General features: G+C 40.0%; 1 protein-coding gene across 3 annotated transcripts in view; it reads left to right on the top strand.

Moving 5' to 3' along the window:
- Tmtc2 (Transmembrane O-mannosyltransferase targeting cadherins 2) overlaps positions 1–14,185 on the top strand; it is a 282,755-nt gene that overhangs the window by 196,212 nt on the left and 72,358 nt on the right. For all 3 annotated transcript variants that reach the window (XR_013080284.1, XM_076772936.1, XM_076772935.1), the window contains exon 6: positions 3,658–3,743. Coding sequence is in view for 2 of the 3 variants with exons in the window: in XM_076772936.1 (XP_076629051.1) it covers positions 3,658–3,743 (86 nt within the window). In the remaining variant the exon portion in view is untranslated. The remainder of the gene's footprint in view (positions 1–3,657; positions 3,744–14,185) is intronic.

The raw sequence follows: 14,185 nt of genomic DNA, 5'->3' as shown, positions 1-14,185 counted from the left end.
AATTTCAAATCGTTCTAAAAAAAATACTGTTGGCTGCAAGGGGCAATTAAAATCATTTTTGGTGAATAGACATACCCTCGAAATCCTACTCACTTTCCAGAAAAAAATTCGGGAAGGTGTGAAATTTTTCGACAAAATTAAAAATTTTCAAATCGTTCTAAAAAAATTATTTTTAGTTACAGGGGTCAATTACAATAATTTTTGGTCATTAGACATACCCCCGAAATCCTACCCACTTTTGAGAAAAAAAATCTTTAACGAAAATATACTGTGTGGCTGGAAATGTTTCTGTAACTTTTTAACGAAGCCTCAATCAACAAATTAGTATCCTTGATTTTCGCCTTATTCTGGCCTCTAGAATCTCCCATTAAAGTTTTCCCCGGGGGTGGCCGGACACCCTGTATAAAACTTGATAATCAGTAGCCTCGTGATTGTGAAACTTGACATAAAAAATTATAACGACTCAAGGACCCTGACACGTGTGTTTATTGAAACGATAACAGGTCTATGTCATTATTACAGCACATATGTATAGTAGAAATAGAAGTATAAGCCTGTAGAAAATGTCGTCTAGCTCGCGAGAGTCCTCAGAAAGGTGGAAAAGGATTCAAATAACGCGTTCCGTAGTCGAAATAATAAATCTAACGAAACGCCGCGAACGATTGCAAATTGGTACAAACGAGTGGGATTGTTACGGGTGGAACAAGAGAACGGGAGCATGGTAATAAGTAGCGGAAGAGTGGAAAGAGTCCATTATGTATCGCACGAATATTCATCTTGAAAGTTAACGAACAGGAAAGCTCTTGTTCGGGCGGCTCGCTTGGCCGGAAAGGAAATATCCTGTCCTCTTTTTTCGCGCCCCCGCGCGCGACCCGGGTCTTTCGCTTTCTCTTATTGTTATTATTTTTAGTCGCTCGAACGGTCGCAAAGCGTGTCATTAACATAACTTTTTCCCCGGACGCTCGGGACAAGTTGAGACAGCGCGACGGTTGTTTCGCTTCGTGCGGGATTTTTATACCAGGGCGAGAATAATGCAGGATAATGGATCGCCCAGGGTGAACGTTTCACAGATATCTCGTGAACAATACACTTTTTGAACTGTAGATCGCCAGGTAGGAACATTATTCACGATAATTAAAGCGTGGTCAAATAATCTCCTCATTCGATGCGGAGGTATTCTATTTTAATAATGTTTTCTCGTGGAAAAAAAGAAACAGCTTGAACAGGAGGTTGAAAGGAACTTCGTGCAAGGATACGTAGCGTACGAGAGACTACTTTTTTTTATTCCCACGGTGTACGTTCAGGAACACGTTCCATGGTTACATCTCGACGTAAACCCATATTTGAATTTGCCCCAAGAAAAGGAGGAATAAAAAAATAACGAAGGCACGGAACAACTCGCGGGGATATTGCGCTCTCTGCGTTTCATAAAAATTACTCGGATCTTATAAATGAAATTTGAAAAGTTTATATCGCAGGATCAATCTAACAAAGGCCATCTCGAGAATCTTCATTCCACTAACCAATATTTACACCCAGATTCGACAGATCGAAAGTCGCCTGGGAGGAGTTCGTTTGCCTCCCGTTGGGTAGATTTTCGCTGGCGCTAGAATAATGAAATTCCGCGGAAAGGAGGCGCGGATCGCGATTATTCGACGCCCGACGCCGGCACGACGAAACTGCGATTGTTGGGGGACGCGATATTAACGACCGCGACGGAATTTTCGTTATCGATTCGCCGCTCGTGCGAGCACTTGACGCGCGTTTACATATTTCACGGGAAATTGTACGCGGGTCGCGTTCGTTTGTTCGACTTGTCCCGGAACGGCGGGCAAGGAGCCCTTTCGAAGTTCATTGTTTAACCAACCGTCGCGGCGTACGGAGTTTGAAGCAGCCTTCGGGGAGAGATTATGGCAGATAACCCGCTTCGCGCCCCCTCGTAAACTCGATGCTGGTACCCTGGAAATTTATGACTCGCGACTGTTCCTACAATAATTGATAATTATAAAATCGGAAAGTATCGAACTTTATTTATTAACAATATAATAACAGTGGATTTAAACTTTAATTAACACGAAATTTCTTTATGGTACAAACGGAACGAACTGGAAAATGAATGATTCGTTGTCCTCCAACAGAAAGAAATTTCGCGAGTCAAACCGTGGGATTGAAATATACAACAATATTGTACTCGATAAAAATAGAAAATTCTACCGGGGGGGAAAAATGTTAACCAGGGTGGGGACGTTTGATAAGACAATTTACATCGAAAGTTTGGTTGAGAAGATTGTTGATTTATAATCAGTTCGCGATTTATTAATAACGAGCAGCGTTGAACGTGTCGTCTTCTCCTGATATAGGAGACTGAACAATTAATCGCGTCACGTCTAAAACAGGATCTGCTAGATATACCGAACCGACGTCCAACTAGCACAGTAATTTCCAAAGTGGTTAACTTCGCTCCCACCTGGGAACGTTGGATGAAAATCTATTCATACTACTGTTTCAAACCCATTTTTACAGTATCATCTTCTGTAACTATTTACGATCGAGGAGGACTCTCCTATGGATTTAACGATATAACAAGCTTGTCTACGGTTACATTTGTACGTCAAAGAACCATAGAATATTTCCCTCTTTTACACTGAAATTTTAGAACATCTCGTGGACGTTTCCAGACACTTAAACACCATCGAATTAACATTTATGCCCTGCACGAGCCCAACCTGTTGTGATCCAACAGCAGCTTTAAATTCCCTCGCGAACAAAAATGTTATTAGACGATCGACGGCTACGGTGAGCCATGAATTATCGATTCCTCGCGAGACGTGCACGCTCGATTGGGCTCCGCCAACGTTTTTTCCGACCCCCCCCCGAAAGTCGACCCGACGTGCCCGATCGATCCATCGCGGGGAAATCTCGCGAGCCCCGACGACTGGCTTCGCCTTTGACCGGGTAATAAGAAAAATAATAGAACGCGCGATCGAAGCGAAATATCTGCGATAACCGTGCCCCGTCGCCGCAAAGCTCCCTTCCTCCGCGACCCTCGACCCCCTCGGGGGAAAAATATCAGCGATAAAAGCGCCAAGTCTCGCTGTAGCCCGGTAAATCACCCCCTCTGACAAGTGATGTTTTCATCGTTCCTCGAATGACAACGCTCGAGGATAGATTAATCACTCGTCGACGGCGGGGGGATTGGGATTGTCGCGTTAGAATGAATTTTTTCCCTAAAATATGTGCCCCGTGTAAGTGTTATAAAGTTCGTTTATTGGCCACCCCCTCGAATCCCCATCGTCGTTACGCCGGTCGACCTTTCCGCGATAAGTCATCGCTTGACAAGTAATATTTTTATCGTTTCTGAAAGTGACATTGCTCGAAGGAAGATTAATCGTCGGGGTTGGTACGGGATGCGGGTGATTGTTATCGATGGAAACACACCGGGAACTGGGGGTGCGCGAGAGGGCCCGAAATCGCGGCCATATTCCAGAAAACGTCTCGCCAGAAAAAGTACCTTCGAACGATGGAAATCGCGCTGCATTTTTACTGTAATCCCCGTGCCAATGACTCCCGTTTCCGATCCAAATTTTAAAGAATCGTCGTACAAAACAAAAAACGGCTCTAAACGATCCGCTCACCGGACTTTTCTTTCTATTTCAGGGGCGTTTTACAGCAAGGGAGGAAGAATTACGAGGCAGCCATTCTGAGTTATCAGCGAGCGATCTATTTCCGACCTTCGCTAGCTCGTAAGTATTTTCATTATTCCTAGAAATTCGCCGCGTGGGAGGCGCGTACGATACGTTGTTCGATTTTTTTCAAGAGCCCCGCGAGGACGTAAATCGCGCGATCGCGACGTTACACGTTCACCGAGCGTCTCGCGGTGAATGAATCTAGCGTGATTCGTTTGGGAAGGATTGAATTACGACGGGAGGCTCAGCTCGAAGCAACGAAACCGATGATATATATTACGAGCACGCAATAGAACTTGACGGATGGAATCGCGAGGATATGAATCAATTTATCGTCCCGAGTCTCGGGAGGAGATTCATTGTTTTTAGAGGATTTCGTTCGAAACTGCTTTGTCTGAGCTTCGTCGTTAAAGTTTAAACTCTGATTTATCATTCGTGGATCAGGATACATTGGCTATTACCAGACGTTAAAAGACGGTGTATCGAAGTTCACTGCAAAATAACAATCACGTTTCTTCGATCGATTCTTTCTATTCGTAATGTCGTGTAATAACAGTTTTCCCAAACTAATGTCTATACAGGATTCCTTCCCGAAATTTCATGTGTTTCAAATCGTTCTGAAAAAATTATTTTCGGTTGCAGGGGTTAATTACAATCATTTTTGGTCAATAGACATACCCCCGAATTCCTACCCACTTTCTAGAAAAAAATTCGAGAAAGTGTGAAATTTTTCGGCGAAAAAGAAATTTTTCAAATCGTCCTAAAAAAATTATTTTCGGTTGCGGGGGTCAATTACAATCATTTTTGGTTATTACATATACCCCCAAAATCCTACGCGTTTTCGAGAAAAAAATTCATTACTGAAAATATAATGTCTGACCATACCGTTGATATGTTTCACTGAATTTTCATGCGAATCTTTAAAACGTCATAACTTCTGAACGGATTGGACGATTTTAATGTTTAAAAAAGCAATCAACGCGTATTTTAGCGAAGAATATGTAGAAATTCTAAAAATATTGGAAAAGTTGCTCCTTGACCACATAAAATGCGAAAAACCCCCTAAAAGTGGTCCAATCTTCAAACGGCCATTACTCCTACAATTGTGAATATATTTCAATGAAACTTTTTTCTGAAGTAGAGCCCATAGGTACGTACAAAAAAATATTAAACAACTTTTCTCTAGGACGTCAAAGGAAATTATTAAAAGTCAGAAACAAATTTTTAAGAAAAATCGACAGGGGGTCTTAAATTTTTCGACGAAAAAAACAAATTTCCAATCGTTCTAAAAAAAATACTTTTGGCTGCAGGGGTCAATTACAATCATTTTCTGTGAATAGACATACCCCCGAAATCTTGCGCATTTTCGAGAAAAAAATTCAATACGGGCAAAACTTTAAATGTTAATAACTTTTTAACGAAGCCTCCAACAACAAATTGGTATTCTTGATTTTCGTCTTATTTTGGCCTCTAGCATTTCCCACTATAATTTTTCCTAGGGGTGGTCGAATATTCTGTATAAATTAAAGGAAATTAATAACGTTTGAATTACCAAGTTAGAAAGAATCGAAAGTTGAAATGCATCGAGAATTCCTACGATTTTTATTTCGATAAAAGTCGAAATCTTCCGCGCACTCTGCGTTCTCCGGTATATAACGAACGATCGAAATTCACGATATATCCGGGAGATGAATTACAGATAGCCGAAGAGTCGAATGGTGAAATGAATTTCGAGAACGGAACAAGTGGGTCGCTCCTCGACGTTTCTCCTTTTTCCACTCAAAGAGACAACCTATCGAGCCCTATGGAGTCTGTGAAAACGCTGGCCCGATCGTTTACGTTTCACGGGGGGCACTTCCGTTTTTCACCTCTTATCGCGGCTCTCAAACGAGTCTATCGACCCGTAGAACGAAACACGCAAGGAGACAATCTTTTAACCCAAAGAGTCAATTGACGGGCGCGTTAATTCGACGAGCGTAATGACCAAGTAATTGGTGTAGAAATATTACACGCACGAGGGAGCAAAAACGATCGGGGCCGCGAAAAATGTGTCGGATAAAATAGGCCCGCGTTGCGGATAAAGGTTCCAACGACACGTCGATGGCCGTCGACCGCCATTAGAAAACGGTTCGTTGGCTCCGGACTCGAATCCATATCCCTGGATCAAAGCTACAGGCTGATAAATTAATAGTTTCTAATATTTCGATGGTTATATTTGCGTTTAGTTTCCATTATGCGGAGTGTACACATCTTCAAACACTTGTTCGAGCTTTCGAAGGCTTATTACGATATCGAATCTCCGAGTTTGAGTCTGTAACAACCCCCACGCGTGTTCGAAGTCGCGTCCATTGAATCGAAAAGAATAAGAGTCGAATCGATAAGTAATAGAATAAAGGCACCGAAGGTATTCTGTTCTTACGAGGCCACCCTGTACGTCCGAGCCGTGTTTGCCGTGTGCTCGGAGAAATATTTACCCCTTGCTCGCCAGTGACCGATATATTGTTTCGAGTTAAGTCGCGGTCGAGAGTTCCCAGCTTTCGTTCGTCCGCCCCCGCAACGTAAATATTATTCTTGTTTATTTTCTCTCCGTCGCGGCGGTGCGCCCGCGATTTTTCTGATGCCGTATTAAACCTTTGAAATACCTTCTGGTCTACCTACGTTGCGACCATTGTTTCAAAATTTACGCGGGATCTCAACGGGCGCAGATTCCATCGATTTCAACGGAGACTTCGTAAGCGAACGAAAAATCTGAAACAAAAATTCACCGTCCGTTGCCACCGTACGTAGATGGTAATTTATTGAAAAATTAATTATTTCAGATGAAAGAAAAGATTTTATTTCTGTTTATCGAGGCTAACAGAATTCAATAATAAAGATTCACCTGTGACGTAGAACTCATCAGTACTCATCGTCTTGGCAAGACGCGTTTATCAGCTTGTCCTGATGAATTTAGAGTCCCATCACTTGCACGTTGTGTTGATACATCTAAGTGTCGCCAGCGTATCAGTGCTTTTCTATTATCTAGATAGGAAGACGCTTATCCTCGAGGTTCATCTAATAGCGTGGTATCAAAATCTACGAAGCCTTCTTCGATGGTGTACGCTCGAGCAACGAGTGCCATAGGTGCAATAATTGGTCGGATGTTTGCTTCCGAATGTTCAGGAATCAAATAAAAATAAATGTTCAGAGCCGATTTTGACATACTTGATTTTTGACAAAATAGCGTCTGAAATTGAAACAGCGATTTTCCTGGTCTCGAGACGTTTCTACCAGGAGATATTTTAGTATTTTCCCGTCTACCAGCACCGTTGGAATCCAGCCTCGCAGGTTTCTTTCGCCTCCGGAGGGACCCCAACGCTATCGGTGGTCAGTTTTTGCCGATTTCCAGGTTCTTTGGCGCAAAATCCACATACACGCGGTAGGCGTGACCGCGACAGAGAGTCTGGGGATCGGTTCGTCTCCTTAACGAGCCACCTTTTGCCCAGAAGAGCGACCGGGCACGAAACCCGCGGCGAATCTCCACGAAGGGAATAAAGTACGCGGAAGGATTCCTAAAAGAACAGAAAGTCTGTCGTTTGTCATGTGGACCGTACGTACTCGGAGGGAACGGTTCATTATCGAGCAAATGTCCGCCATGGTTGGTGATCTTATTTCCCAGCTCTCCGCTTTCCGGAACATTTACTTTAGAATAATTCTAGAATTTCTACATATTCCTCGCGAAAATACGCGTCGCTTGCATTTGGAAACATTAAAATCCTCCGATCCCTTCAGGAGTTATGATTTTTTAAACGTACGCATGAAATTTCAAAGAAACATTTCTGGCTACACATTATGTTTTCGCGTAAGGAATTTTTTTCTCGAAAAGGGTTAGGATTTTGGGGGTATGTCTATTCACCAAAAATGCTTGTAATTGACCCCTGCAAGCGAAAATAATTTTTCCAAAACGATTTGAAATTTTTTTTTTCCGTCGAAAAATTTCACACCTTCTCGAATTTTTTTCTAGAAACTGAGTAGGATTTCGGGGGTATGTCTTTTGACCAAAAATGCTTGTAATTGACCCCTGCAAGCGAAAATAATTTTTCCAAAACGATTTGAAATTTTTTTTTTCCGTTGAAAAATTTCACACCTTCTCGAATTTTTTTCTCGAAAATGGTAAGGATTTTGGGGGTATGTCTATTCACCAAAAATGCTTGTAATTGACCCCTGCAACTGAAAATAATTTTTTCAGAACGGATTTGAAATTTTTTTTTCCGTCGAAAAATTTCACACCTTCTCGAATTTTTTTCTGGAAACTGAGTAGGATTTCGGGGGTATGTCTTTTGACCAAAAATGCTTGTAATCGACCCCTGCAAGCGAAAATAATTTTTCCAAAACGATTTGAAATTTTTTTTTTCCGTCGAAAAATTTCACATCTTCTCGAATTTTTTTCTGGAAACTGAGTAGGATTTCGGGGGTATGTCTTTTGACCAAAAATGCTTGTAATTGACCCCTGCAACTGAAAATAATTTTTTCAGAACGGATTTGAAATTTTTTTTTCCGTTGAAAAATTTCACACCTTCTCGAATTTTTTTCTCGAAAATGGTTAGGATTTTGGGGGTATGTCTTTTGACCAAAAATGCTTGTAATTGACCCCTGCAACTGAAAATAATTTTTTCAGAACGGATTTGAAATTTTTTTTTCCGTTGAAAAATTTCACACCTTCTCGAAATTTTTTCTAGAAACTGAATAGGATTTCGGGGGTATGTCTTTTGACCAAAAATGCTTGTAATTGGCCCCTGCAACTGAAAATAATTTTTTCAGAACGGATTTGAAATTTTTTTTTCCGTTGAAAAATTTCACACCTTCTCGAATTTTTTTCTCGAAAATGGTTAGGATTTTGTGGGTATGTCTATTCACCAAAAATGCTTGTAATTGATCCCTGCAAGCGAAAATAATTTTTTCAGAACGATTTCAAATCTTTTAATTTCGTCGAAAAATTTGTCTACTTGCTGAATTTTTTTCTTGAAAATGGTTAGGATTTTGGGGGTATGTCTATTCACCAAAAATGCTTGTAATTGACCCCTGCAAGCGAAAATAATTTTTTCAGAACGATTTGAAATTTTTTTTTTTCACCGAAAACTTTCTACGCCTATCCTCTGTCGATTTTTATTTAAAATTTGTTCGACTCCCTACGAAAAATTTATTTAATACTTTTTTATAAGTATCCATGAGCTCTACTATATAAATAAATTTCAACAAAATACACGCGCTATTGTAGGAGTTATGGTCGTTTGAAAAAATACTTTTATACTTCTCACTTTCTATGATCAAGGAACAACCTATCCAACATGGTTGGAATCTCTAAATGTTAAGTACCCATTCTCGAGAAATCTGAACCCGGAAACAAAGAGAAGAGCCCGTCGTCAGAACGCGAAGCAGAGCATAATGTGGTAATAAATAAATGGTACCATTTTTCCCCCAGCCCCGTTGGGCGACGAAACGCGTGAGAAATTGGATAAGCAGAAAATGGAAGCGTGGCAGGTTCCGGTTGTTCGGGTAATCGGTCCAGGGTTGAAAGATCAGATCCGCGGTGTCCCGGACGCTTGCGTGTTCGGTGCGTTTGTATTCTTGGCACGGTGGGTTGCTTTATATGCACGAACCAGGTCCGCTTATGGATGCAAATGCGTTCCGAGAGCAAAGCGCGGACGCGAAACGGCCCCGACCAGTTCGCGTGGGCAGCTTTCCACGCCGTCCGGAGCATATTTCGCTCGCCGGAATTGCGTTATAATTGTTCCGCGGTAAATTCGCCGTGTAAACAGCATTGATAAAGCGGCTTTCCCGGCCGCGTGCGTTAAGAATAATGCACGAACGAGCGTAGCTCCGGTAGCGTCGCGGCGCCTCTCGCTTAAAAACGTTCGCGGCCAACGCGTTTAACGCCCGTCGCGAACGATTTATCGCGCTGGAAATTCAGCCCCCGCCGAGACGAGAGCTCCCGCGTAATCGTCTTAGAGCGAAACGCGTCACGGATCGATGAATCTCCCGCGATACACAGCGGTATCGGGGATTTGCGTTTCAAAAATGTTCCGCGGAGTGATCTTCGCAATTTTATTTCATGCGTCTCGACCATTTTCTGGGCTTTTCCTATTCTGTCACACGTTAACAAAACCTGCCATTTTTAGCTTGTATTACCTTATTCTCGATAATGTAGAGTATTTAGAAATATATATAGAAATTCTACTCTTCCAGAGGGTACTGAAGATAAGTAATTTCTAATAATTCACACTATTCTGTGACACGTTAATAAAGCCATTTTTAGCTTGTATTACCTTATTCTCGATAATGTAGAGTATTTAGAAATTTATATAGAAATTCTGCTCTTCCAGAGGGTACTGAAGATAAGTAATTTCTAATAATTCACACTATTGTGTGACACGTTAATGAAGCCATTTTTAGCTTGCATTACCTTATTCTCGATAATGTAGAGTACTTAGAAATTTATATAGAAATTCTGCTCTTCCAGAGGGTACTGAAGATAAGTAATTTCTAATAATTCACACTATTCTGTGACACGTTAATAAAGCCATTTTTGGCTTGTATTACCTTATTCTCGATAATGTAGAGTATTTAGAAATTTATATAGAGATTCTACTCTTCCAGAGGGTACTGAAGATAAGTAATTTCTAATAATTTACAGTATTCTGTGACACGTTAATGAAGCCATTTTTAGCTTGTATTACTTTATTCTCGATAATGTAGAGTATTTAGAAATTTATATAGAAATTCTACTCTTCCAGAGGGTACTGAAGATAAATAATTTTTAATAATTCACACTATTGTGTGACACGTTAATGAAGCCATTTTTAGCTTGTATTACCTTATTCTCGATAATGTAGAGTACTTAGAAATTTATATAGAAATTCTGCTCTTCCAGAGGGTACTGAAGATAGATAATTTCTAATAATTCACACTATTCTGTGACACGTTAATGAAGCCATTTTTAGCTACTATTACCTTATTGTCGATAATGTAGAGTATTTAGAAATTTATGTAGAAATTCTACTCTTCCAGAGGGTACTGAAGGTAAATAATTTCTAATAATTCACACTATTGTATGACACGTTAACGAAGCCATTTTTAGCTTGTATTACCTTATTCTCGATAATGTAGAGTACTTAGAAATTTATATAGAAATTCTGCTCTTCCAGAGGGTACTGAAGATAGATAATTTCTAATAATTCACACTATTCTGTGACACGTTAATGAAGCCATTTTTAGCTACTATTACCTTATTCTCGATAATGTAGAGTATTTAGAAATTTATGTAGAAATTCTACTCTTCCAGAGGGTACTGAAGGTAAATAATTTCTAATAATTCACAGTATTGTGTGGCATGTTAATGAAGCCATTTTTAGCTTGTATTACCTTATTCTCGATAATGTAGAGTACTTAGAAATTTATATAGAAATTCTGCTCTTCCAGAGGGTACTGAAGATAGATAATTTCTAATAATTCACACTATTCTGTGACACGTTAATGAAGCCATTTTTAGCTTGTATTACCTTATTCTCGATAATGTAGAGTATTTAGAAAATGTAGAAATTCTACTCTTCCAGAGGGTACTGAAGATAGATAATTTCTAATAATTCACACTATTGTGTGACACGTTAATGAAGCCATTTTTAGCTTGTATTACCTTATTCTCGATAATGTAGAGTATTTAGAAATTTATATAGAAATTCTACTCTTCCAGAGGGTACTGAAGATAAGTAATTTCTAATAATTCACACTATTGTGTGACACGTTAATGAAGCCATTTTTAGCTTGTATTACCTTATTCTCGATAATGTAGAGTATTTAGATAATGTAGAAATTTTACTCTTCCAGAGGGTACTGAAGATAGATAATTTCTAATAATTCACACTATTCTGTGACACGTTAATAAAGCCATTTTTAGCTTGTATTACCTTATTCTCGATAATGTAGAGTATTTAGAAATTTATATAGAAATTCTGCTCTTCCAGAGGGTACCGAAGATAGATAATTTCTAATATTTTCTGAAATAATTCCTGGCAAGAACGGAATAGCGTTGCGACGCATAAACGGTTAGAGGGTCGCGAAATTCGGCGAAACTGCGGGGTGCACGCGTCGGAAACAAGCGTCAGAGAGTCAATCAGAGACAAAGTTGAGAGTTTGCTGGAGATTAGGGGAGTCACTGACAGAGATAGAGAGTTAAAGAGTTTACTGTCGACCGCCTGAAAGCTGCGTTTTAGCGTGTTTTGGTAAGTTAAACGCAATTACCAACTTCTGCGCTAAAATATTCAATCTCTACGCCCATTATATCTACTATTTCAACCCTGACTGTATTTAAAGAGTCTTCGAAATGAATAGAATTCGCGCTTTCCGGCTACAATTCCAATACGCAATTTCGCGTAAAAATCGCGCGATAATAATAAACAAATAACAATGGCGGCGGAATCGCTCGCCGGGAGACCTGTTACGTTGCAATCGCGACCATCTCGCGGAAAAAACGAAATTCTCTCGGATCGATCGGGACCGGGAAAAACGAGGATAACGACGCGCGGAGTGGATGGGCGGAGATAAACGGGGGAGGATCGGGAGGGCTTTTCGCGCAACAATCGGACGGCCGTGCATTATGAAGCACGCCTACGGGATGTGTATTAAAAGTTTTCGCCAAGTTTATGAAAGGCGTCCCGTGAACGTAATTTAACCGATCTTCCGTTCGGGGCTTTGGTCGTGTAATTTTATCGCCGTCGTAAAATTTGTTGCGCGAAAGCCCTCTGTCTCCTCTCTCTCTCTCTCGTCTTCTCTCTCTGGCGTCAGACGAGTATGGAAAGTTTGCGTTTTAAGCTGTACCGTGCAAAGAGACATCGGTAAACTTCGTTACCAGGGATGCTTCTATCGATGCTATCGACGTTCACCTTTGTTTTCCCATCCGGGGTTACTACTTTTTCACCCTTCCAGCAATTTTTTCGCTTTATTTCGCCACGTTTCGTTCCCCCGTCGCGAGACACTCGCAGGACAGTTCTAATCCCGGCCGTATAAATGGCTCGCGGAACGACGGCGAATTAATTCGACTTCGGGATCGCGCGCCGGATTGGAAAAATAATCGAGTTTCGCCCGACGCCGGGATATTCCCGAAACGCGCTAAAACCGAGGCAATTAATTTATCAATACTCCGAAACGCGAACGCAATTAGGATTTGAATCTAGGCTCGTTAATGTCGACTTATATCCACGGGGATTCCGCGCTGCGACCATCGCGTTCCTTTCAACTACCGCACGCGTTTCTAACCCCTTCGCGATTAAAAGCGAGATAAACGCAACGTTGCAAAATACAGGGTGTTCGGCCACCCCTGGGAAAAATTTTAATGGGGGATTCTAGAGGCCAAAATAACACGAAAATCAAGAATACCAATTTCTTGATGGAGGCTTCGTTAAAAAGTTATTAAGAATTAAATTCAAAAATTTCAAATCGTTCTAGAAAAATTATTCTCGGTTGCGGGGATCAATTACAAATATTTTTGGTCATTACACATACCTTCGAAATCCTGTCTACTTTCGAGAAAAAAATTCGAGAATATATGAAATTTTTAGACGGAAAAAAAAATTTTCAAATCGTTCTGGAAAAATTATTTTCGGTTGCGGGGATCAATTACAATTATTTTTGTTCATTACACATACCTTCGAAATCCTATCCACTTTCGAGAAAAAAATTCGAGAATATGTGAAATTTTTAGACGGAAAAAAAAATTTTCAAATCGTTCTGGAAAAATTATTTTCGGTTGCGGGGATCAATTACAATTATTTTTGGTCATTACACATACCTTCGAAATCCTATCCACTTTCGAGAAAAAAATTCGAGAATATGTGAAATTTTTAGACGGAAAAAAAAATTTTCAAATCGTTCTGGAAAAATTATTTTCGGTTGCGGGGATCAATTACAATTATTTTTGGTCATTACACATACCTTCGAAATCCTATCCACTTTCGAGAAAAAAATTCGAGAATATGTGAAATTTTTAGACGGAAAAAAAAATTTTCAAATCGTTCTGGAAAAATTATTTTCGGTTGCGGGGATCAATTACAATTATTTTTGGTCATTACACATACCCCCGAAATCCTACGCGTTTTCGAGAAAAAAATTCCTTACCGAAATATAATGTCTGACCATAGCGTTGATATGTTTCACTGAAATTTCATGTGAATCTTTAAAACGCTATAACTTCTGAACGGATTGGACGATTTTAATGTTTAAAAAAGCAATCAACGCGTATTTTAGTGAAGAATATATAGAAATTCTAAAAATATTGGAAAAGTTGCTCCTTGACCACGTAAAATGCGAAAAACCCCCTGAAAGTGGTCCAATTTTCAAATGGCCATAACTCCTACAATAGTGAATATATTTCAATGAAACTTTTTTCTGTAGTAGAGCTCATAAGTACCTACAAAAAAGTATGAAACAACTTTTCTCTAGGACGTCAAAGGAAATTATTAAAAGTC

Source organism: Colletes latitarsis, chromosome 9 (genome assembly GCF_051014445.1).
Source record: "Colletes latitarsis isolate SP2378_abdomen chromosome 9, iyColLati1, whole genome shotgun sequence".
Taxonomy (NCBI): domain Eukaryota; kingdom Metazoa; phylum Arthropoda; class Insecta; order Hymenoptera; family Colletidae; genus Colletes; species Colletes latitarsis.
This window is presented reverse-complemented; position numbering and strand designations above follow the sequence as displayed.